Source organism: Gallinula chloropus (assembly GCF_964237585.1).
Source record: "Gallinula chloropus genome assembly, chromosome: 3".
Lineage (NCBI taxonomy): Eukaryota > Metazoa > Chordata > Aves > Gruiformes > Rallidae > Gallinula > Gallinula chloropus.
Window position 1 is genome coordinate 87,799,993 of NC_140087.1, and position 24,214 is coordinate 87,824,206.

General features: G+C 36.9%; 1 protein-coding gene across 1 annotated transcript; it reads right to left on the reverse strand.

The window, feature by feature from the left end:
• Positions 1–991: 991 nt before the first annotated feature.
• Positions 992–23,892, reverse strand: TTK (TTK protein kinase; the record flags this gene model as incomplete). Its single annotated transcript, XM_084261150.1, has 21 exons — positions 992–1,075; positions 1,712–1,809; positions 2,072–2,162; positions 2,877–3,053; positions 4,232–4,312; positions 4,592–4,716; positions 5,927–6,078; positions 6,164–6,321; positions 7,041–7,133; positions 8,179–8,305; positions 9,808–9,944; positions 10,022–10,203; positions 12,859–12,949; positions 13,670–13,769; positions 14,724–14,821; positions 14,907–14,973; positions 15,071–15,179; positions 18,328–18,471; positions 20,004–20,110; positions 23,327–23,552; positions 23,748–23,892. The coding sequence occupies 21 exons, from the start codon at positions 23,890–23,892 to the stop codon at positions 992–994; spliced, it is 2,592 nt and encodes an 863-aa protein (XP_084117276.1).
• Between the last annotated feature and the right edge of the window lie 322 nt (positions 23,893–24,214).

The following is a 24,214-nucleotide window of genomic DNA, read 5'->3' on the forward strand; positions in this document are numbered from 1 at the left end:
AAACATGAACTTTAAGTAATCAAACATGCAGAAACCATCAAGAAAAAACTCCCTAGTGGTGACCTTCAACTTCTTCCACCACTGATCAAGGAGTATGGCATACTCTTACTTCATGCAGATTACCAAGGAAAGAACCACTTTAATAATGAAGTTAGGATCTTTATATGCAGGGCTATTATGAAGGAAAAAATGGAGTAATTCAAAAAGCTTGATCAAGACAGAGACAAGCTCATTTTAGACTGTATCCCAGGGCAGCATGGCATCTGTCAGGCAACTGAAGGCAACATTTATTTCTTTCAATTTAAAACTAGTAGGTATTATTTTAACATGTTAGTCATTTAAGGAAATTTAAAATTCATGCACTTGCATCAGAAACGTAACTTAAACTAAAACCTGATCAATCCACTAGCAATCATGTAAAAACCCAAAATAGTCCTGCTACATTCAGTGCATTTTTAAGAGTGCTCAGTATCAATGCTTTTAAAACTCCAAATTAGTGATTTCTGACAATCACAAATCTTGATTGAGTTTTCCATTCCTTTAAAATTTGAAAGACATTGCATATAGTAGCATTTTAGTAGAACAAAAGACACTTCAGTCATCTAACTCTCCACAACAGTACTGATGCTTCCATTATGTTAGTTAACCACAGGGACAGCTCAAAACCTGAGTGACGTTTACATCTATCAGAGGATAAGAGAGCTTGAAGGTTCTCAAACAAGCATTTGTACTCCAAAAGCATTTCTTTTACTTATAAAGACCATAATCACCAACAAGCAATTTTTATTGTTCAATCCAAGTTGCATGTAAGAAGTGAAACAGCCTGAGTGAAAAGCATTCAATTACATTTTTTAACATTCTGCAAAGCATTATCAGAAGACAAAGAACATTCTAAAATACAAACTTTCTGCTGAGTGTCCTTTTAAAAGCTAGCAGCACAAAATAGTTTTGAACAGACCAGACATCTGTTGCATCCTGAGTGGTACATCATTTAGTTGTCTGAGTTTTGACTCCCGGGTTCTGCAAGTGCTGACACATCAAGTCTTTCACCACTGTTAAACTGTTCATATAAAGTCTGAAAGTTCAGAAAAAACCACAGGTTTTCAGGTAAGCACATATCACACAAATTCAAACTATATCTTTGTAACAAACATTAGCACTTAAGGAAACACACATCGAAATATCCTAAACCCTACACTGTAATTTCCCTCTCAAATCAGATAGTAAAGATGCATTTAATGAAACATAGTACATAGAAGAAAGCACATATACATACATTTAGCAGCAGGAGCGAAAGGTACAAAGCTTCACAAGTTGGCAGAAAACAAATTTATTGCCAAGATTTAAAAATCAAATTTGCTTCGTTAATTGTTGCTGATGTGCAAACACCAGCACAGAACAGAGAAGGTTTGTATACCCAGGGCAGGCAAGCTCCACAAGACAGGAAGATCAGTGGCCACATAATACAGAAACTGAGAGGCAGAAAGAAAAGCAAGAGCTACAATCAAGATGAACATCATTCCTTGGACTCCTCCATTCGAAGGAAACAGAGAGCCTGCATGGTTGCTAAAGCACCACACCACATAACGTTTTTCCAGCTGTGGTTAAAGCTCCAAAACATGTGTCCTTTCAGCTTCCACCACCAAACATTGTAACGTTTGTTTGAGTGAGCACGTACTGTCACACCAAAGAGAAAGAAACATGTACTTACCCTAGCAGCTCTAGAAATAGAGTTGGGAGAACTCAAGCCCACAAGATGGCCAAGAATACGTATCATCTCCTCCGATGTTCCTTTTGCGTTTGAACCCCCTGAAGTTAATTGAAAATTATGCTGAAGTTCTATACAGATATATATATATTTATAAAAATTACCAGTGCAGCTTGTAAAAGATATGCAAAAAGTCAATGTTGAAGTGAAGAACTTAATTAAAACACAGAAATATTCTCTGAAAGATACAGGAAGCAATCAACATAGATTGTTACACCAGGTAGTGGAAAGTAAAAGTATTTTGTTTCCTTAAACAGAATTACAAATACTATTTAATAAAAGTGTATTTGAAAATAAGTGTACCTGCTTGACAGTGACTTTGAATTTGAACGTAAGGATGCACCAGCAACTCCGAAACAGATATTCTTTGTTTAGGGTTTCTTACTAAGCAGTGCTGCAAATGAGAACAACAATGTTTTGCCTATAAATTAAGAATTTTCTTAAAAACTAACAGTGAGGACAGTTGAAGAGACCTTGTAGATGCACATCAAAACTTCTTACCACCAAGCTACATACTCAGAAAGGCTCAGCTCAAGATACAGTAACAGATTAACCTAATTGCCTTCATTAGCAGTTACCTTCAGAGTAAGGTTTGGTGTCCTGGTTTACTCAGGCAACAGTGATGGAAGAGGTAAAGACCAGAACCTACAGTATCCTTTTATTCTGAAGGATATAAAATGACTCTACAATATGAAAGTTATGAAGAAAAGGGTTTCTGGATCTCAGTTTGTTGCCAGCTGAGCAGCACATTCAGGGCTCAAGCAAAAGCACAGGCCATGTTTCAAAAGCAGGCAACTATGCAGGGTGAGGGAAAAGGGCAGCAAGTACAAAAGCTACTGTACTTACTTTGGATTGTTCAGCCCAAGGAGCAAAGCCATACTGCTTTAACTATTGACTTGTGACTGAGCTGAAAATAAGGCTTTTACTATAGAAGCTATGTGAAAAATCTCTAGCTTAATTGAAGTCTTTCTTTTTTGCAATAAGTAGCAGCAAGAATTTATTTGTGAAAGAACTCTCTCAAGCACAACTCATTCAGTTTAAGAAAAATTTGCTTTAAATGAAGACATTGCCATTATTTGACTCCAAATTAATCGTAAGGTGCAGTTACCTTTAGCACATCTTGAAGATCTTTCTCAGCAATATCTGGAAATTCTATTTCATAACTAGGATCAACAATAGCCTGCAATTTATTAATTTGATTTGTTATATGTTGAAATGGAGTCCTTCCGTACGTCATACAGTACAAAATGCATCCCAAGGACCAGACATCACTTTTGGGGCTTATCTAATACAAAAAACGAAGAAAAAGATTATTTCTCATTTAAATTGACTGAAGGGGCAGCTCCTTATCATATAATTACACTGTGACATGAAATTACAGTACATCTATTTTATATTGGATAATATAACTTCATAACAATCCCACAGTAAGATCACACAAAATCCCCAAGACAGCATGCCATTATCTACTAAAGACAGCATTGTGGCTTCATTCAGTAATGTTTTGTAAGAAAGGTATTTTCATTACCTTTGAGAAATCAACTTGAACAACTAAAAATAAAAGCTAAACCTTGCTAAGTTGAATAGCAATATCTCTAATTTCAGATTTAGAAGTAAATATAAACATACTAAATTAATTCAAGCAGAAACCAGTGAGACATCACAGCTATGGTCCCCAAGTGGGAAGCCAAGTAATCATAGAATGGTCTCAGTTGGAAGGGACCATAGTTCAGTTCCTCTGGTTTTAAAGGATCCAGATCCGGATTTTAAGCACCACACCTGGGCTGTTCCTTACTACTTTTGAAGCTGAACTACTTTAAGAAAAGCACTTAAGGTTGGGGGAGTCAGGGAAGGGAGGGAGGTGTGAGAGAAGGCATGCAAAGAGCCTGGCTCCCACCAAAATGGTTGGATTTTTGCTTAGATGAGCTGAGCTCCAAGACAAGTTTGTACTTTATACACAGTTTTTTACCTTATTTAAAAGAACACCACCACCACCCCTTTTAAAAGTAAAAAGCACCATCCTCACCATAACCATCAGCGCAGACTGATACGTAACAGCCTGCAGGCCTCTCCCTGTACTCTGTATCGCTACTCTCCGCCATTCAGACTAATAATCTTGGAAGACTTTTTTATTGCTCCATAAAACCAGATTTTAAAGTATTTTTACATTTGTTATCATTTTAGATATTATAACTGTATGATCAGTTCTTCCAACACCCGATTGCTGTCAATTCTGCTCATTAATTCAGCACTTACACTTTTCTAAACACCCTCTGCAGAATGCTTTTAGGTAGTTGAGAGGAATAAGCCTTTATCGAACTCCTCTGCCCACCATCATCACGGCACAACGGATTTCCTTGTGTTCCGGTTTCAGTGGAACACTTTGAGAAGATCAAGTCTTCAGATCTATGTATGAACTGCTTCTTAACATGAAGGGAACAGGAAGAAAAAAGATCAGGTTACCTTAGATCGAGATTTCCCATTCTCTCCATAGGAAGACATATCTCTTATTGCTTCAGGTGGCATGTAATTCATCGTGCCAACCTAGACATAAACAAGTAGAATTATTCCTTTAAGTGAAGCACCCATTTAATTCAATTCACTTCATGAAGCGTTAGATTTTTGTCTCAAATCACTGAAAAACATAATGAAAATTAAGGCTAAAAGGCCACTGCTATTCTGTTCAATAGGAACTTCTAGAAATTCATACATATGAATACGTATATAAAAACATTCAGCATAAGTCTGCAGTATTCATGGAAATTACTATATCAATCAATGTAATCAGCAAGCACTATAGCACTTTACAGAAATGTACATCACCTGAGAATCTTTAACGATGCTTGTCACATCTGGCTGCATTTGGTTTGCAATGCCAAAGTCAATTAGCTTTAACATTCCATCTACTATCAGAAAGTTTGCTGGTTTCAGATCACTGTGAATAATGCCTGTAAAATAGAGTTTGAAGTCAATCCAAGTTTCATCAACCCAAGTATCTACTGAGATACAGGGGGTTTAAATTACTCTATTCTCATAACCCTTGCACAGAGAGATGGTGCAGATCAGTTTTACCTGGCCACAACCAAATTACTCTCAGAAGATTTCATAAAGCATTTCCATTTCTTTTTAAATAATTAAGAGCTGCGTGAGTTTATAGTTTGAATTATTCACATCTGCAGGCAACCCAAGAGACTCGAGTTGTATAGTTCCTCTCACTTATGTATGGGCCCTCTGGCACCTTCAGCTGCTGTTTCAGACCCTTTCAATGACCTGTCCACCGCTGTAGCTTTCTCTTAAGTAATTAGCTAGGCAGGTACTTAAAACAAAAGACTTATATTGCTTACTCTTATGTTTCCTGCTTCTTAATCTCAAGGTTACCATTCACTGAGGATTACATTTCACTGACTTCTCATAAACCCTACTAACATGATTTATTATCCATTTTGTTTATTGTCCATTTAGTCAACAAAACCATCCTTATATTTTGCAAAATTGTTTGTTTCAAGGAAACATCAGGTAATATGTAGCCTATGTTTTAGTAGATTTTTCTGTCTTTCTATATTACTGAAAGTTCTAACGTTCTTTTAACAGCCTCTGCTATATATACAGGTCCTGTCTTTCTTAAATAGGAAAAGGATCCAAATCTACTCTCTCCCTTATGCTACACAGCCAGACAGAACAGACTTCAGTGACACAGCTAAAGATTAAAGGAAAGTCTGAAGTAGTATGAGAAAAAGCTAAAACTCTATGTAAAGATGACAGATGCGCAAACACTGTCATTAATATTAAAGCTCCTTTGGAGACAGCACATGGCTAATATCTTAGTCCAATAGCAAATAAGCAATAATTGCTGTATACAATATAGTCTAATACAGAAAAGATTGTTTTCTGCTGTTGCAAGGCAAGAGAAAGCATCATTCAGCAGTGATATTTAAGGGATCCCTTAAGAGATCCTTTGGAAGATCCCTACCACTGCACCAAGATTTAATCTTGGCTTTTGCTTCACTAAAATTGCTTTCACACTACATTAAACACCCATCTTTGAAGACCACTAGGCTTACACCAAAACTAAGAGCAGTACCACCTCCAAAATTTAACACACATCCATATTATCACTTCCATGACTTATACAAATACCTAGAATTATTTAAAGAATACCATATTCATGAATTGTGTGAACAGCTTCCAGCATATTTTTCCAATAGCTCTTTCGTTCCAGTGGATCGATGTTTTTTTTCTTTTTGAGCCAGGTATTGAGGTCAATGTTTCCACACTCCATTACCATATAGATATGATGATCAGTAATTTCACTAAAAAAAGAAATATACTTATGTTAAATTTTAAGGCAACATCTTCATATCAAAATAAACTGGCTTAAAATTAGTGTTTACTCACTAGCCATAAAGACGGATGATTTTATCACTGTGTTGCTGCAGTTTATTCAAATGAGCAATTTCATTCTTATAGCTCTCAACAGTCTGTTTATCAGCTTCCTCTAGGTTCACATATTTGACAGCATACAGCTGTTTCTTTTCATTCAGTACTTGAAATACCTGCAAAACAGTATCAGTTAGTAACTTCATTCAATCCTAATTGTGATTTACTGTGGTCCTTCAACTCCCCAAAGCCATAATTTCAAAGTGCACCTTTTCAAGAGGAAAAAGCAACACTGAAGTTAGAGGTTTATTCAAGTCAATGTTAAGTAAAATTAAGAAAGAAGCCACTGGTTACAACAGAAACAACCCTCTATCAGAAACCATCTTTGTACATTATATTTCACTAGGTGTATTTGATCACAAGTCTAAATTGTTCCTACAATAAAGAACGCAAAGTAACACCTCCAACAGGTATAAGGATTTGACCTGTTACTGCACACCCATTTCATCACACCCTGATAGTTTGGAGGTCACATAAGAGGTAGAGACTGTTCTGTTCAGTCTTAAGGCGAGAAAACTACAGGGCATCTTCACGTTGTCTTCAGCGATTTAAAGAGAAGGCTAAATGAGCCAGCAGTGTGCCCTGACAGCCAAGAGGGCAAACCACATCCTGGGGTGCAGCAAACACAGCATAACCAGCCAGTTGAAAGAGGTGATTATCCTGCAGTATTCAGAGCTGGTCTGGCCTCACTTAGGGGAGTGTGTGCAGTTCTGGGCCCCACCATTAAAGCAGCAGTCATGTTAGTCCTAGGCACTCATTAGATGACCAACATGTATGTTGACGATACTACTACTGTGTAAATGACTGACTGCAAAAGGACAAAAGAGCATCTTACCTTACTTGAGCCTCCACTACCTATTTGCCTTAATATTGTATAAACTTTTCCTTGGATGGCAAGGCATTCATGTGCAGGTATAGAAGCTGGAACCTGTGTGCATATAAAAGAGGTTATGAAAATAACTACTGGCATACATGCAGCAGAACAAGTTAGAGCTCTCCTTTTTAAAAGTTAATGTGCTTAAAATTTTCTTGGTCTTTCTGAACACAGCAAAGCATGGTAAAGCTAAGCTTCAAACATTTGTCCAGAAAGCTCATGATCCCCATAGTAGAAGTATTTGTGTAAGTGATCATCACGTGGCACATAACATCACTGTACTCTTATAAAAGATACCAAATCTCCTCGTGTTGGAAACCAAGAACAGAGTGTTCTTTAATAAGGCTTCTCAGATCACTACAGACATCTCCCTCTTTGCAGACAATGTTGGAAGCTAAACTAAGAGATTCAGTCACCGCATGCAGCTAGCATTTGAGGATAGCTGCCAGCTAGCAGACTTCAGCGCTGTCAAGGTAGAACATCCCGTACTGCCTCTAACTGCTACACCAAGCTGTAGAACAGTCACAGGCTTTGATTATTAATTCTCCGGTAGGAAGTTTAAACCCATCCTCCAAGTCTACCTACAGTTGGAAAGATCCCTACTTGAATGTGCAACCCATTCAAGGTAATCCATTTTTACATGATTTCAGGCCACTACAAATGCATCAAAACTTGAAATATAGTTGATCAGAGGAAGGTTCTTCATTCTTTTACCTCCCTCAGACTTTTATGATCTCCAGCACACACTGTTTCTCTTTCTGGATACACTGTAATGGGTAGTACTGCTATAAAAGTGTAGCAGAACATGAAAGTATTGACTAGTTCTTGCCTCTGTCATGAAGCAGGATCTGTAAAGGCTTAGATTTCAGACAAAGGCTTCAGGATTTTTAAGCAACTTAACTGATTTCGCAAGAGCTGACTTACTTTATCTAAATTCAGACATACATATGAAGAAACAGTTATTTTTACATTAAGCTACTTTCTGGAAAGTCAAACAGTAACTTTAGATTTAAAAAGATATATACATACATTTAACCTAAAGTAGTCTCCAATGAAAATATGTACTGGAAAATGGCAGAAGAGAGTTTAAAATTGTTACCTGCAAGACAACTTGATTTTGAAGTGGCGTCGCTGGATTATGTGGTAGGAAGTATGGGAGCTGGCTGTAGGGAGTAGAGATTTGGCATCCTGGTAGAACATTGTTCTTTACAACTGGTGTTCTGAAACTAAAAGAAATTGTGAACAAAATCTGAGTTTAGTTGTATTTTCTTAAGATTATTCTAATACCAAAGTGGAAATCTTCAGTGCTTATTGAAAGTTAAACCATATAATCAGCAAAAGCCGAAGCCTCTGCTACACATTCAGTGATTAGCATTAAGATCACTTCAACTTCTTGACTAAGTGTACTCCTAAAGGACTTCCTAAACTATAACTTATTTCCTAAAACAGGAACTAATGAAATCCCCATCTTCAGTTACTACCTGGCACTCCCCACCAACTGCACAATGAATTCACCATAGAAGAGCTGACTAAAACAGCAAGATAGTCCGAGTCAGATAGTTCTCTAGCTTATTGCTCTTCATTCAATGCCTTTTTATAAACTAAATTTACCTTTTTTAAGGTAAGCATTTTGAGACAAACCATTTCAAAGCAATCATATGGCTTTTTGAGCTACACTGAACATAAAGATCACGTGTTTAAGAAACTAAAGATTTCAAGAAATCCTTAATGTCCTTTTGATTTATCCCCTTGCTGTCTCTACCATTTATTTACTTTATTTCCAAATATACTCCCCCTTGCCCCCAGTATTCACAGAAATTAGTTCTAAGACCAGAACCAGAAAATAATTTACGCCTAGGACTTTTTTTGTGAGAATAAGATGAAAAAAGTTTTTTAAAAAAGCAAGGAAAATCAGTCAAAAGCACAGTTCTCACTGAACACAAAAGCACTCAATTCTGCATGTTTACTTATGTGCCATACATACATTGTGAGAATTTAACTTTAAGTTTCCATATTATCAACTTGCGAAAGAAGCACGAACAGAACCTACTCAAGGACCACTTCTCAAAATTCATCATGAGATGGTGTGCTTCATTCACTACATATATTTTAAAGTCTACAGTGGGAAACAGAGGTCCTACCAACAGGAACAGTGCTTACTCATCACACAGCCTTGACCTATATGATTCATCCTAGAGACTTATAAAATAGTAAGTAATCATATAATTAAAAAGACTTATCGACATATGCACAGGGGTTTATACCTAATTTAAGATTGCAAGCATAAACAAATGCTAGCATTTCTTAACTTGAGTATTCGATTCTGCAAGCCCCTAGATTCCTTACAGATTTTTTTAAACCCACAGATAGTTGCATCATGGGAACCAGATTGATACACAGTTATCAATCTAAAAAGAATGTCAGTTACCAAAATACAAGGCATCCGAAACAAGTGGTGTGTAGCAGGGATCAGAGAAAGAGGTAAAGGCTGCAATAAGAACTTAGAAGCACACCATCAAATTGCTAAGTGTCTGTGTCTCATCTTTTCAGCAAAGCTCCCTAAGTGCAATCTGAATCTTCAAGTCAGGTACTTGGTCAAGTGCTGGAAGCACTCAGAAGTCTTGTTTCCTATCTGGACAGAGAAGCTTAAGAAACACCGTTAAGGACTTCTTAAGTCTTTCTAGACATCAACTACCATTCATGAGAGTAGCTCAAAGAAATGGCTTACCAGTCCATATAGTCCTTATATGTGGTGCTTGGTGTTCCACAAACACGCAATGGATCACTTCTCTTAGGAACTGCATCTGGTGGTGATACACCTCTTGAAACAGGATGACCAGGCTGTTCAAGGCTTGATTGTTTTCCCTATAAAGGGCAAAGCAAGGTGTTATTACAAGCAGCCAGAGTTAAGAACACATTTTTCAACATGTAAAAGATATTACCTCTCTATAGCAGCTTTTCTGTGTCATGGGTTCTTGGATTGGCCATTTTCTTCTGGTGTTAACACAGTTTAGTTTAATCTGATCCAGCTGCATTCTATAGCTTTCACTAGAACTAGACTGTTGCAGTTGACTTTCCAGATTCCTTGGCTCTAGTATCTTTAGCTTCTGAGGCTGGACTTTTTCTGGAAAAAAGTCAGATCATTAAAATACTTGGTATTTAGTACTTGTAGCAATTTCTGACACATACAACCCAGTTTCTAGAAGAATTTTACCTCATTTTCTATATCAGAGCAAGTTAACTCAGTTGACTTACTGGAATCGGGCATTAATAGGCATTAGTGTCATCTTCAGGGTTCATATTCAATTCAGGGTAGTAACATGGCAGCTTTTCAAAGTCTTAAGATACTACTGTAACAGTAACAGACACAACTGTTTCCTTCACTAACACACAGAATAAGATAATTATTTGTATGACAACACACTGGGACAATGAACAGGTTTATAAAACATTTAAGATAAGCTTATTGCAATATGTCAAATTAGAAGCCTGTTTGCAACAGCAGGCAGCCTACAACACAGTTGATGACTGAGGGCAGAGGCATAAGGGACAAGGAACACTCCATTGCAGGGTTCCTTTTCCAGAGGTAACAGGACATTGAACTGGTGGAATCTTAGAGGGCAAGCTGCAAGTAGCACAGCCTAAGAGTGTCCTTCCATACGCTCATGCAGTTTCCTTCTCAGACGACTGGAAAGCAGTATCCCCTGCTAAGCAAACATTGAGTGCAATACAGCTGCCAAAGGACTGAGCTACTACAACCAGCATCTCATCTGGAAGCTTGAATGAAGCACAAACAGGGAAAGCATGACCTGAAACCCAAAGTGTTCCCAAATGGAAGTTAACAGAAGAGTTCTTGCTGGAGGGTAGAGGGAACACTGAAGGTGAAAAAGAGACATTTTCTTCAAATTAAATGTAATTCTTTCCTATGGAAAAATAGGTATGTATATAATCCTAAATCAAACTCTTCCAATATTATCAGAGATTTTCACCTAATTTCTTCAGTGGAACCAGAAATCAGAAAGACATCTAGGGAACTAGATTTCTTATGAAACGCAGAAGAGGCAAGGAACTGTAAGAGATTAGTACACGTATTCCATATTACATAATGTTGGTGCTAAGTCATAAGTAGTAACCTAAATTTTACCACCCTTGAAATACTTGCTATAAAACTGTCCATAACATTTACCAGAAGACCACAATGTAAGGTGGTCTCACACCATTCCTGTTTCTATTCCACAAGGCGACTTCACACAACAGCCAAACTCCATGCATTAGATATAACCTAAGCTCTAATTAAGTATTTATCTGGAACACATCAAAACCACCAGTTTCTAAGCTCTTAAAAAAAAAAAATCATTCTCCCAGAGTACGTTAATAAAGTCGTAAGATTCTCAGCCATTTGAACAATACCAGAGTTCTTTAAAAAAATAAAGTGTCTAAAAATTAGAAAAAAAAGTATCATCATGTCCTCTCTTTACAGATAGTAATCTAAAGCATAACAGTGCATTGGACTGACACAAGTTTTAAAAGCCTTGAAAAATTACATCTTTAGTACAAAGATTATTCACACAAACAAAAAAATCCATGTAGTACATGTTCATAAATTGTATTATTGTATATGGAAAGAACAGTGAAAATAGTTCAGGAATTATTTGCAGGAAGTGGGAAAAAAGGGGCAAAAGAATTTGCCTTTTGACAAAGTGTTCTCATATTTTTAGGAAACCTCACAAGATTATTACCATGACATTAAAGAAACTTTCTTATGTTAACCTTTGGGCGAAGTGTAACACACACATATGCTGAGGTAAAACTCAGGTGAGGAAAACACTATATTACAAGTTAATAAATGCCCCAAATTATATAAACTTTTATAAGTAAACGGGCATGAGGCAGTGAAGCTCAAAGACAACAGACACTTAAGAAATGAAGCCAAGAGAAGTTTGACCAAAGCAGAAGCAAACATTTCAGGTATATAAACAATCATAATATGAGAAAGTAGTCTGATAAGTGAACAGCAGCCGAACAGCTCCCAAGAGGTCCACATACTAATGGGTATACAGGACAGAAAGCAGAGTGGTGAAAGCAACAGATGAGGCAGATGTTCTGCATTCAGAGAAAACTGCAGGAGCTTTGCACTGGTTTGTTTGGTTTTTTTCTTCAAGTGTAAGACAATGTCTGGTCTCACTTTAGGCTTACTTCAGCCCACTAAGATTAAAGCTTTGACAAAAGAAGTTAGAGCTATGGCATCTATAGGGTAAACTAGCAGCACACACAAGGAAAGTTACAGGAGAAGCAAGCTAGTATAATTTGGGTGTCTCAAAAAATGTAAACAAACTATCCCTCAAGAAAATTATAATGCTTAGTCTGAATCTATCTTGGCCAACGTCCACCTTTTTATCTTTATAACAGTGCTAGTTTATCTAACACACTACACTCCAGCTTGCAAGTCTTAATCTGAAACTGTGCATCGTTGCTATTTCAGTGCCCACGTATGTGTATTGTAAGACCTAAGGACATAATGAATTACCACAATACACTGGCATTTTACTTTAAGCTCAGCACTACACTCTTTTGGACAGTGTGGCAGTGCGGGCTTTGGCTTGTGTTTTATATTGCTTTTCACAGGTACTACTCAAAAGCCAAATATTAAATGCTCTTCATCTCAAAGCAGACCATCTTTGATATTTTATTTGGCAATGCTTTTTCTTTTAAATACAGAAAAACACATTTTTAATTATTGTCCTATTTCAAATTACTAAAATCACATATTAATAGTTACCTTCTTTTTTTATCCCAAAACTTGTATCCATTTTGGTTTTGAGAGTTATAGATGAACTGGTAGATGTTTCTAAGCTGTTCTCATCCAGTATCTGCAATAGTAAAGAGGTTTTTTTCTTGCAATGACTTAAAAAGTATCTTAAAAAGCCAAAGGAGATCCCAAACATAGTGACCAAATGACAGTTCCTTATCAATGGCAGACATACCACAAAGCAAATATGTTTCAGAAAGTAGTGCAGGGTACACAGACAACTGATAATATTTTTAAATCCATCACCCCTCCAAATTTCTGTCATACAATTTCTGTAACAAAGACTTACATACTTTCTATTCTTGAATTTTCTTTCAGGGGATGGGGACACAGAACATGAAAAATATAAGCCATGGGTCAAAACTATAATCTCTATCAAATCCCATAATTTAAAGCTCCATAGAGCACTTAATGAGCTCAATTAAATCGACTTAATTGAACAGAGTCCTTCCCATGACAAAAACTCACAACTATAGCTGTAAGAGCTCCTATAGTCAAGATTAAATGTTTATCCTTTCTTTATAAATCATATTACAGATTTTTAACACACCCATTTTTGTCATCAGATGCTCATTCAAAGAAAACTTGCTCAAATGCTCAGTTATGCATAAAAGTTCACTAGTTTAAAAGCCACAATGAATACTTCTATTCGCAACCAGTTAAAGGAAAAAATTCTACCTTAATTCTTGAATTGAAAGAAAGGGTTGTTATTTTCCTAATACTATAGCTATTACCAGCCATGTACAGTTCCTTATGTCTACTTAAAAACAATTCAAGTTACCTGTAAATTTCCCAGGTCATATGAATCACTCCCGCTAGATTTGGGTTCTGACAGTGGAACAGGTGCAATGAAGGCTGGGCATTTGGAGCTGGATATTTGCCTATTGAAATAACATTGTTAATTACATCACAGCCAACATATATTGTCATAATTGTCTTTTGTGAACCAGATGAAAGAGGCAATTGTGTGAAGGCTTTTGGCTACAAATTTCAAATATACAGCAGAGCAGGTCCACAGACAGCCAAGTGAGAATTAATACTGATTCAAGGAAAAACAAAAACTCCATAACAATGCCATCATCATCCCATGAAGTGACAGATAACTGGTTGTCTTCCATAGGCAACAGTCATAAGCCACCGCTAGGACGCAAAACCCCAATTGTGTGTTACAAAGTATCTGTGTGTTATTACATGAAACTCTATACCACTGCTTACACGGATTCAGAACATCAGGCTTTAACTTCAGAGAGGCTAAATTCACAGTTTTTACTCTCTGGTTACATAGTTCTCCCCAAAGTTCCCATTTGTGCATGAATTTATCCACACAGCAATAAAAGGGAAAGGCAGCATTATAGTCTGGACTGGGGGCTGAGGGGGAAGCTTTCTGTTTACTTTCAGGCAATGCTACAGCCAGGCAACATATACCAAAGTGCCTGGCCGCTTAATCTTCACCTTACAGATTATATTAGAGTGAGAATTAAAAAAAAACCACTTTTGGAAGTTACAGGACTAGCTTATATCTAATTTTAGAAACTGGAATACAGAGACATAGATGTTTTCAATAACATTTGGTTTTGCCTTAGTCTCCATTTCTTTTGAGCTTGCTGATTAGTCAAAGGAAGAAACTGATTTTTGCATCCTCTTACGCAAAGAATAAGAGAATCAAGATAGGAAGCAAGTTATTACCAGACACATTGCAGTTGTAATGGCTATTTGTCAGTAATCTTTAGACCAATTTTAGCATTCTTAACATGTAAGGTTGGCACCATCCAATAAAAGCGCTATTGAAAAGGGGTATTAAAGTCTCTGTGCTGTAGCAAACCTGATAACCATACCTCTTTATAACACTAGCTGTAAGTGGGAGATCAGCCGTCTTCACATCATCATCAGCATCATCTACTAGTTTAACAGGAACCCTCCCAAAGGAGTAGGCCTAAGAGTAAATTGAACATTATCAGATATGTAAAGCAACAGAACAAAGAGTTTAAGGTCTTGAAGGAGAGTGTTAGATGTTCTACCTTGTTCAGGGGTCTTGAGGGATTGTGGTAACTAACTAGAGCACCAAGTTCCTGTGACTTCTCCTCCCTGAAGGCAAGAAAAAAAGTAATATACAACCCCCATGTGTGCTTGGTTTTGGTTTAAATGATATTTTATGAAATTATATAAGAAATCAAGCCATTACCCAAGCACAAGTCTGGCAGCAGCAGCGGAAGTTTCACCAGAATCATTCCCTTTTATGCTTCTGTGATTTCCAAATATGTTCTGAAGTCCAGACTCTTGTATACTTGATGCTGTAGGTAAATTAGTTAAAAGTATTCCGATAATACTGCAGATTATTTTTAAATTTCACTCTTTCTTTTGAAAAAAATACATAGACATTTGACATACTCTAGTATTAAGGACACTTTCTCCTGATCTAGAGAGAGATTTCACATGACTATATAAGGTATGATAGTTCAGATGAAACAAGAAAAAACTCAGAATTGAAACATGGAGCTTTCAGAATAAGCACAAAATGGCCAGTAGCAATTGTTAATGTACAGACTGCTTGTTTTCTATGCAGCTATAGTTGAAAATTGTGTTTAAGCACATAAAAGGAAGAGTCATGATGTCCAAAGACTAACCAAGAAATCTTACTTCTAACTAAAAAACCTCACTGATAATCTTGCCCTACATGCAGAAGGATGAATACAAACACCAAACACTTTGGTCTAAATAGTATCTTGGGCGAGTGAGGAAGAAGCCCATGTTTTTAGAGCAAGATGACTTTCCCAGTCTACATTCTGAAAATAAACCCCCACTCCAAAACAGCATCACCTGAAGGATACTTCTGAAGCTTGCTCCAAAATTATTCCTCAGGAGATTTAAAACTGCTTGTATTTGGATGCTTTTGTTTATCACTCCAATTATTCACCAGCATACATGCTGCAGACAAATCCCAGCTTGTTTCCGAGGCAGTATCCCAAAGGTACAACTGTCTAGACTATCCCTACTACTGCAGGGATCCAAGATAACAACATCCCTGACCTGTAAATCAATTCATTGTGTAGGGAACATTGTGTAGTATAAGCTATTTGAAGAGCCATCACATACACACTATTCTGTTAAATTATTCAACTAATATCTGAGTGAAAAACATCTGGATATTGAGAAATCTCCCTTCCAAAATATACAAGATATATTTTTAAAAGAAAATCAGACAGCAATGAGCATGTATTTAAAAAAATAAAACTAATATACTATATAATATGATCGCCTGTATCATGTAGACCTTGTTTTTCATCAGTATAGGAAATCTGCTTGACCAACTGAAGAATTCATAGCTATCCAGAGCCTCTCAAAAAAAAAAAAATCACAATTTAAGGGCTTGATATCATCTCTTCCAATATTTTAAAATTCTAGATCAGTTCATTAAAATTGTTGTGTTTTGACTCCTCTCGTGTCCCTTTCTACCATCAGTCAGCAGAAGCTAGATTTCTTGCAGATAACACTGCATCATCAGCTACTTGTAGTCCTGAAATTTTTCATACTCTTTATGCCAATAGATCAAGCTACTCAGTTTAAAAGAAAAAATATAACAGTTAAGTACCACAATGTAGTTCTATGCTTTTGTTTACATGACACTGAACATAGTTTTGAATTAGCAGTTTAGCAATCCAGTACAATCACCACCTCACCTCACACATTCCATACTTCCTTCCATATACACAGAACAGTTTTGGGGTTTTTCTTAGCCCAAGGTTACCACTAGGCTCACATGCAGTTGGTGATCTACACCACTTTTATTCCTTCATAGCCTAAGACAGCCCATCTACCTCATATTACACATGCCTATGGTTGGACTCTGATCTTGAGGGCCTCTTCCAACCTAAATGACTCTTCAAAAGCATAGGTCACAATCTTTTTAGTACAAATTATTTCTTCCCAACTAAACTTTTCTGAATGCACCTGGTATGTTAAACCCTGTAGATGGCTGTGCATGAGTGAGGGGAAAAGGAATTAGAACAAAGCCTTCTAGACTTGCTACATGGTTTTTATCTTTGCATCACTAACTGCATAAACACTTGTCAAAGGCTTTCCGAACAGTCTTTTGAAGCTGTGAAGAAATGCATTTACTGTTTTTCAAATAAAAAGCTTTCAAAAGCAACTGTAAATGGAAATAAAAATCAGACAAGATAAGCGATTATACATTGAAATGTCTCTATTGCTCCACAAGGACCACACAAATTCACTTACAGCCTATTTCAGTGATTTAGGTCATGTACATCTCCGAGTTTGACATACTCCAAATGCAGCTTTATCTGCCTTTGAAATATCTTTAGTCAAATTAATATTTAGCATTTTTCAAATACCTCATGTTATACAGTCACATAAATGACATTTAAATGAGCATACTCCTCAAAAGTTCATTGCTTCCTTAATGGCAGACAGGCTTTTGCCATATATTCTCTCATAGATATTCCCTTAGCTTTGCAGCAAGATAGAGATTGTACCATCCATGAAGGATATTCCACAGGATATCTTCCCATGGCACAGTACATTAGCTGTGGTATTTATGTCATCTATATCTGACTAATGGTAAACCAATTAGGAAAAAAATAGTATTTATAAAAAAATTAATACCAAAACTGAATATTAATACAAGTGTTTCCAAATGCGTGGAGTTCCTACCCCGCCCCCCATATCATCCAAATGGTGTTTTTACAAAGGTTGATTCAACAGGAACCAGCCAAATCTCAAACCACATTCCTGAAGACGTACCCTAAGGAAATGAAATCCAACCTATTTTGCACTAATACCAAAGTGTTAGGCATCACTCTTGGAAGAGTTAGCTATACACACTTCAATGTTTAAGTTCAACTATGGGTTTTTTTGCTCAATTCCACTTCAGATTTCTCTTGAACTCTCCACAATACAGCTGTTCCCTTACAGTAGCTATACAGCAGCAACCAGTACCAGTTACTGTTTGATACAGACAAGCACTTCAATTCTGTACTGATAAACACACAGGGTTTGTCCATCTGTAAAAAAGTTGAAATGAATTCTATTTCATAGATTTGACGTTACCAAAATGACGGCCAGAACTCCACCAGCCTGTCACAAGACACAGCTCAAAGTATTCTATATCTGTATGGTCTAGTCTCTGTGTTTCAATTCTGGCTTTCTTTACCAAGGCAGCTGTTACTCCAACACTTTCAGCTGTAAGTTTCTATTACAAAGCACAAATACCAAACAGAGGAACATTCTCCACACAATTAGAGAATCTACCACACTATGGCTCCTGCTAACTGAAGAAGGAACCAAAAGGAATAAAATTGTTCATATAGATAAGAATGACTTTAGACAATAGCAGGTAGTAAGGTGCAAATATTAGAAAGCTTTTTCAGTCTACAGTTACACCACACAAACTCAACCAACATTTTAAGAAACTGCAATTACCTGCTAAGTTCTCCTTCTCCTCATCTAAAAGCAACTGCATTCTGTGTGAATTAAAGTTTTGTAGAGCAGTTTCCAACATTTCTAGTGGAACAGCAGAGCACTCCACAGCTTTCTGAAGGAGCTGCTTACACTTCTTCGTATTTCCTAAGGAACAATGATCAGCAACAGAAATCAAAGAAATGGAAAACAATTACACTGGGGCAACATGGTATATTTTTAAAGACTTGATTACATTCATGCTGTCATATATTTGCTTTGCATCATTCTCTGAAGCTATTGTGCATTAGGAACTAATATCTACTTTAATGATACTGCCTGAACTAGTTACAAGAGCCACATAAGTAGTTTTTCACACCAAGTCACAAAATATGCTTTAAAAACTCACAAAACTTTATTTTCTTCCAGTTCCTGTAATGTTAAACAAAACACTCTAAAATACTGAAAGCAATCAGTTCACATATAAGCATATAGAAATACAGCTATTGAAAACATTTAAGAGTCAAATAAGAGAAATGCACTGAAACAAAAAAGTTTTCATTTTAAAGAGCATTAGGGAAAAATGATGTAAGGCTTTGTTACACCTGTTAATGGCCCTGAAGTCCCAAATGCCCTTCCTCCATTTCAAAGCAGCAAAACGTAAGCCACTGTTCTTATAGGTGGCACATACATACATAAGTATTTCTTACTATTTAATGCGCTATTTTCAGAGCTCCATGATGCCTTCAGCACTCAAAGCTCTACTGATAAATTAGATGTCAATGTCACCTATGGTTCAGACTGTGGGAAAGTGAGGTCTGTATATGAGGAACTTAAAGTAACCTATTTTAAGAATATTAATCAGGTGATGCTGGACACTGAAGCAAGGAAACATCAAAATGGTATTGTCTGTGACCTGATTTAAATATTTTATGCATGTTATGACTCTCTAACCAAAAACTATTTTTCTCCCATACCCTTACCAAGCAGATATAGTAAAAAGGTAGAATGCTGGTTAAGATTCTTGTATTTATAGCAACATATTGCTTCAAGACCTGATACTCAAAATCAAATCTAATTCCTCCTACTATTATTTGACTCGCTGAATAAGAAACATGATACCAAAACACCTATGTGAAAAATTAACTGCTCCATCACCCTTAATAGATGAGGAACCAAGGCACAAAAGTAAAGCCTGTGAGTTTCAGTCATTCCTCTGTCACATATAAAAAGCCCAAACGATCCACCAAGGCATAACACCTTATGTAGCCAAAAGTAGTTTTATTTATCATCACGAGTTCAAAGCAATTCACAGCAAATCTTGCTTCAAGCACACTACCCAAAGCACACTTAAAGTAAGGTAGAAACAGCTCCTCATCTGACCAATTAAATTAAGTTGCATTCAGCATTTGAATAAAAACCAAATGTCACCTTTATTGCATCACCCCCTTTTCAGGTCACAAATACTCAATTTATAAGGAAACCAACATCAATTTGCCACCCCCAATTTCAGAATTTTGACATGAGCTTTAGCTCACAGTTTTGCTCAAGACAGGAAAGTCAATAAGTTTCTTCTTAATAGAAAGGGAAAAAAACAGGATGTTTTTCTGATTTCACACCTACCAGTTTCCTTGCAAACTGTGCAACAGAGCAGAAGCCTAGAACACAGAACAGCAACATTAAAGACTTTTTCTACACACCTTGTGATAGTTCAAACTGTGCAAAAGCCACATGCACAAAAGCAAATTTCTTGCAGTTCAGTCTGGCCAGATGGAATTGGTCCCGTGCCTCCTCTGGATCCTGAAGCCTGTAAAGACAGTATATTAATAGTTACACAAGGTGAAGAGCTTGGGTAACAAAGTTCCACATGCTGGGTGGCAGTTTTAGGTAATTCTGGAAAACTAATCTATTTATAGCTGAAGTCTTCCCTTTTGCTTATTTATACTTCCCTAATGGCTGCAAAACTTTTTCAAAACTTAGTAATTGAAAGATACCAGCCTGAACTTTTCAAAAAAAAGAACATGCTCAAACTTAGAGAGAGAGATTAAGGACTCACTCTTCGTCACTGCTTAGGTTATTCTTCAAATTATGTAGAGATTTTCCCTCAGAGCACCCACTAACCTGTACAGAACACCCACATGTAGCCCCTTCCAGGCTACATGATGACACTATCCAGAGAAAAATCTCCATTTTTCTAGATGCATCCACCCCTGCAAAAGGGGGTTACAAGGTCAAGGAGGAAATTGCTTTAGAAACACCAAATGTGGAAAAAACTTGTTTATTTTGACCTGATAAATATTATTATATACACTATTGGTTATATTCTGCAGCAACATAGTTGCAAAGTTCCCAATCCATTACATTAAAACAATACTGAAGTCCAAAATTTTGCTAGAGATTATAGAAGAGCTTCTGCCACTGTACCAAAATTGTCAGATTCCCTTAGCAGAGATGTCGGTCACTGAAGGAAGTTGTTTCTATTGGTACATTTGTAACACCATTCCTACAGAAAACTAGGACACAAGCATTTATCCAATAGCTACCTCTATCAAGGGTTCTCTGTAAACACTGACTCCTTGCAAGACGTAGGGAATTTGTTCTGTTTCCCTGTACTCCTAAGCAACACAGTCTTATCTGTTAAATTTGGTAGCACAAGGTGGATTTAAATCCAGCTACTGCCTTCGCTGCTTCCAGTGTGTCTGCAAACACTGTAGTACTTCAAAACCAGAGACTGTGACAAAGTCCAGACAAGATATTAAATATTTTCTTCCACTACATTTTAATTGTAATTTCACATTTAGAGGGATTGCTACGTAGGACAACCAGGATGCCTGCACACAGCACATTGACATTTAAATACTTCAGAGGATCTACCACTCAAATAAGTGTTTGTCAAGATAGAAAATGCTCAAATCTGTATTGCTATCAATAAACTAACATTACATATCAGTGGAGTCCCTCTGCCTCTAATACAAAAAAAAGTTACTTTAACACTTATTAGCAGAAATCAAGAAAATGGAATTTCTTCCAAAATTCCACCTTGGTTCAACAAGTAAACAAAAGTAGTACTTAGAAGTGGAGATGGTAAAAAATTATGACAGTGGGTTAAAAAAATATAACACAAAGCTAAAGAGAACATATTTCCAGTAGTTTTGTGGAATTAAGAATGAGAAACATTTTTGTTGTAGTTTAGGCATGTTAGTGGGCTGCAGTAAGTTTATTAAACTCAACTCTGACCATCCAAAGCAATAGGACAGGTACAGATTAACCCAGCTGCAGGCAAAGTCAGACTAACACTAATTAAGTTGTAATAACCTGTGAAGTGCATTTGCTTTCAAAAAGCATGTTAAATTTTAAGTTGCTGCAGAAAGCAACAGCCACCTGGACAGTAATCTGCAGAACAAGACCTAACATTAGTAAAGGGCATCAAGTGTCACACACTTGGTGGCACTGTGCTGCAGCCAGAAGCATCACATGAAAGCAGGCCTCGCATGGTTAATGTGGGATGCAGTTTAACACAGATACATCCAGCTGTTCACCTCTGCCTGTTTCAGAGTACATTCAAGGGTTCTTCAAACCTCCCCAGCATCATAATAGGTCAAAAGGTTTTGGCACAGTCAGACTGCAGCTAGAGAAGATACCAAGACAAGACTGGTCCAGTGCCAACAGTGAACTAATCCAGCTTTGGTAGAAGAAAACAGTGTTGATGCCAGCAGACACTAAAAGTCTCAAGGCACTGTCACTGCTCCTGAAGTTTGTGGTGTGCTCTGACTTGCTTCTCCTGTTAGGCGGAACACCTGGGAGAACAGCTAACAGAACTCCACTGAAGAGCACCTTCCCTTTTCCACCAAAGGCAGTATCACCAGAGCACCTACATATCAAAGTGTTCCTTTACTTGCAATAACTAAAAGAAAATAAATTAGAACCACTCTAAAAAGTCATGAGATCAGAGGATTTTTCTTTTCTCTCCTCTTCAAAACACTAACAATTCACTGCAGGTTGTTATTCATGCCTCCTTGTTTCTTAACAGATCAAACAGATTACTTCTGATTGTAAGCTTTTAGTACAAAGACTGGTGCAGCAAAAGCCGTGCAAGGGATAGTACAAAGTAGAAGACCACAGCATACTGCAAGATCAAGCCACCTGCCAAAAAAACCAAATGGGAGAACATTCAGGAAACAGAAGACAACTAGATTCACTGGAAGACCATTTTCTCAACTCTAATTGTTAGGGACTGATGCAGTGTTAAATTACAGCTCTTCAGCAAAATATTTGCTGTAATGGTATTTCAAGTAACAAAAGAACATCTTATTAAAAAAACATCAAATTATAACCCCGTCCCAAATTGGCTGAAAATCTGAACCACACCATTGAAACTTGGACAGAATAAAGCAATAAATGGCCACAATCAAAACTAATTTCATAAATATAAAAACATAGAATGATATTCAAGGCAGTCTTCTTACCCTAAGGCAGCTAATTAACATAGATGGGATGTGCTTTTCCTAGCAATGTAGAAAGACTGGACAAGGACAGACCACTATGGTTTGATTAGATGGACTAGGCAAATTGTCTACCTCAATGAAATCAGTTCTAGAAGTCCACAGGGAAATTAACCCTAACTTACAACACGCCCAGTTTAAGCCACAGTTTATAGTTATCCAAAGTTATATCAGATTTTACACATACAACTTCTTTTGAGCTGAACTATAAAGTTGAAAATTCTTATGTTAATTTTCCCTCATGAACCTTTCCCACAGAACCCAGAAAAAAAGTGTGTTAACATCACTAAATCTAATGAGTTCTGAATAATCATGTTTATTAGCATATTAAAAAAATGCATGTACCATGGAGACAACAGATAAGCTGACTAGCCAAAGCTTCTCAGTTTCAAGGCGCCCATATGAAAACATCCCTACTGAAAATGATAATTTGTTGCAAAAGCTACTAGTGAAAAAAACCCAATTATCATCATTGTAATTCAGAATTCTGGATGAGTTTTATATTGAAAATGTGTACTTACGCTTTCAACTCTGCAAACCTCACAAGGATGCGAGCATAGCTCTCATCTTGACTGTGCTTTTCTGCAGGTAACGCAGTCACTGCTTGACTGTAACGACCAATGAGTCTATTCAGTAGGCTAACATCCATCTGAGGAATACCCTGTTTCTCTAGCCTAAGCAAAAAACACAGCCAATCTTCTGGATTATTTGCTGTCATCATTATTTGATTAACAGTTCCAGAGTTATCTGACAGAAAAAAAACAGTAAAGGAGGTTAAAACTGTGGCAAACAGGAACGAAAGAAAACATTACTTATAAGCTTTAAGACTAGCTATTTTTAAACACAAGATTACAGCAACACAATTAAATAAGAAGTCCTTTCCATTAACTTAAGAGTCGAGCAGCTGATCTTAGTGGCTCTTTAAGTGACAAAAACACATACCTGTTGTATCAGCTAAAATTTTAGTACTGTTAAGTTCATCTGTGATATTGTCTTCATTTCTGTATTTGTTTTTCAAATCTCTAACTCTGTTCATGATTGAAGCGATCTGTGGCAATCCTCTCTCACTTAGGTCCTCCTCCTCCATCTGCAAACACAAGGTTAAAAACCAGTGAAGTTACTGGAGAACTCTTCTTGTAGTTCACCTTAACTGCAATTACTATGGGAAAGCCTCTGGGGTGCATTTTGCAGATCGATTGAGACTCAACCACATTACATAGCAACTATTAAGCAGTTATACAAGTAAACTTCTTAGCAGAAGCCAATGCAAGCAAGGAAAAGCAATCAGTATTTAACTGATGTGTTCAAATACTAGTGCATGCTCCACAGTAGCCCTTTCCAATATGGTATAGCCAATGTTTGAATAAAACAGAGGGTGACATATGTTGCTTGAATAGCCGTGAGTCTAC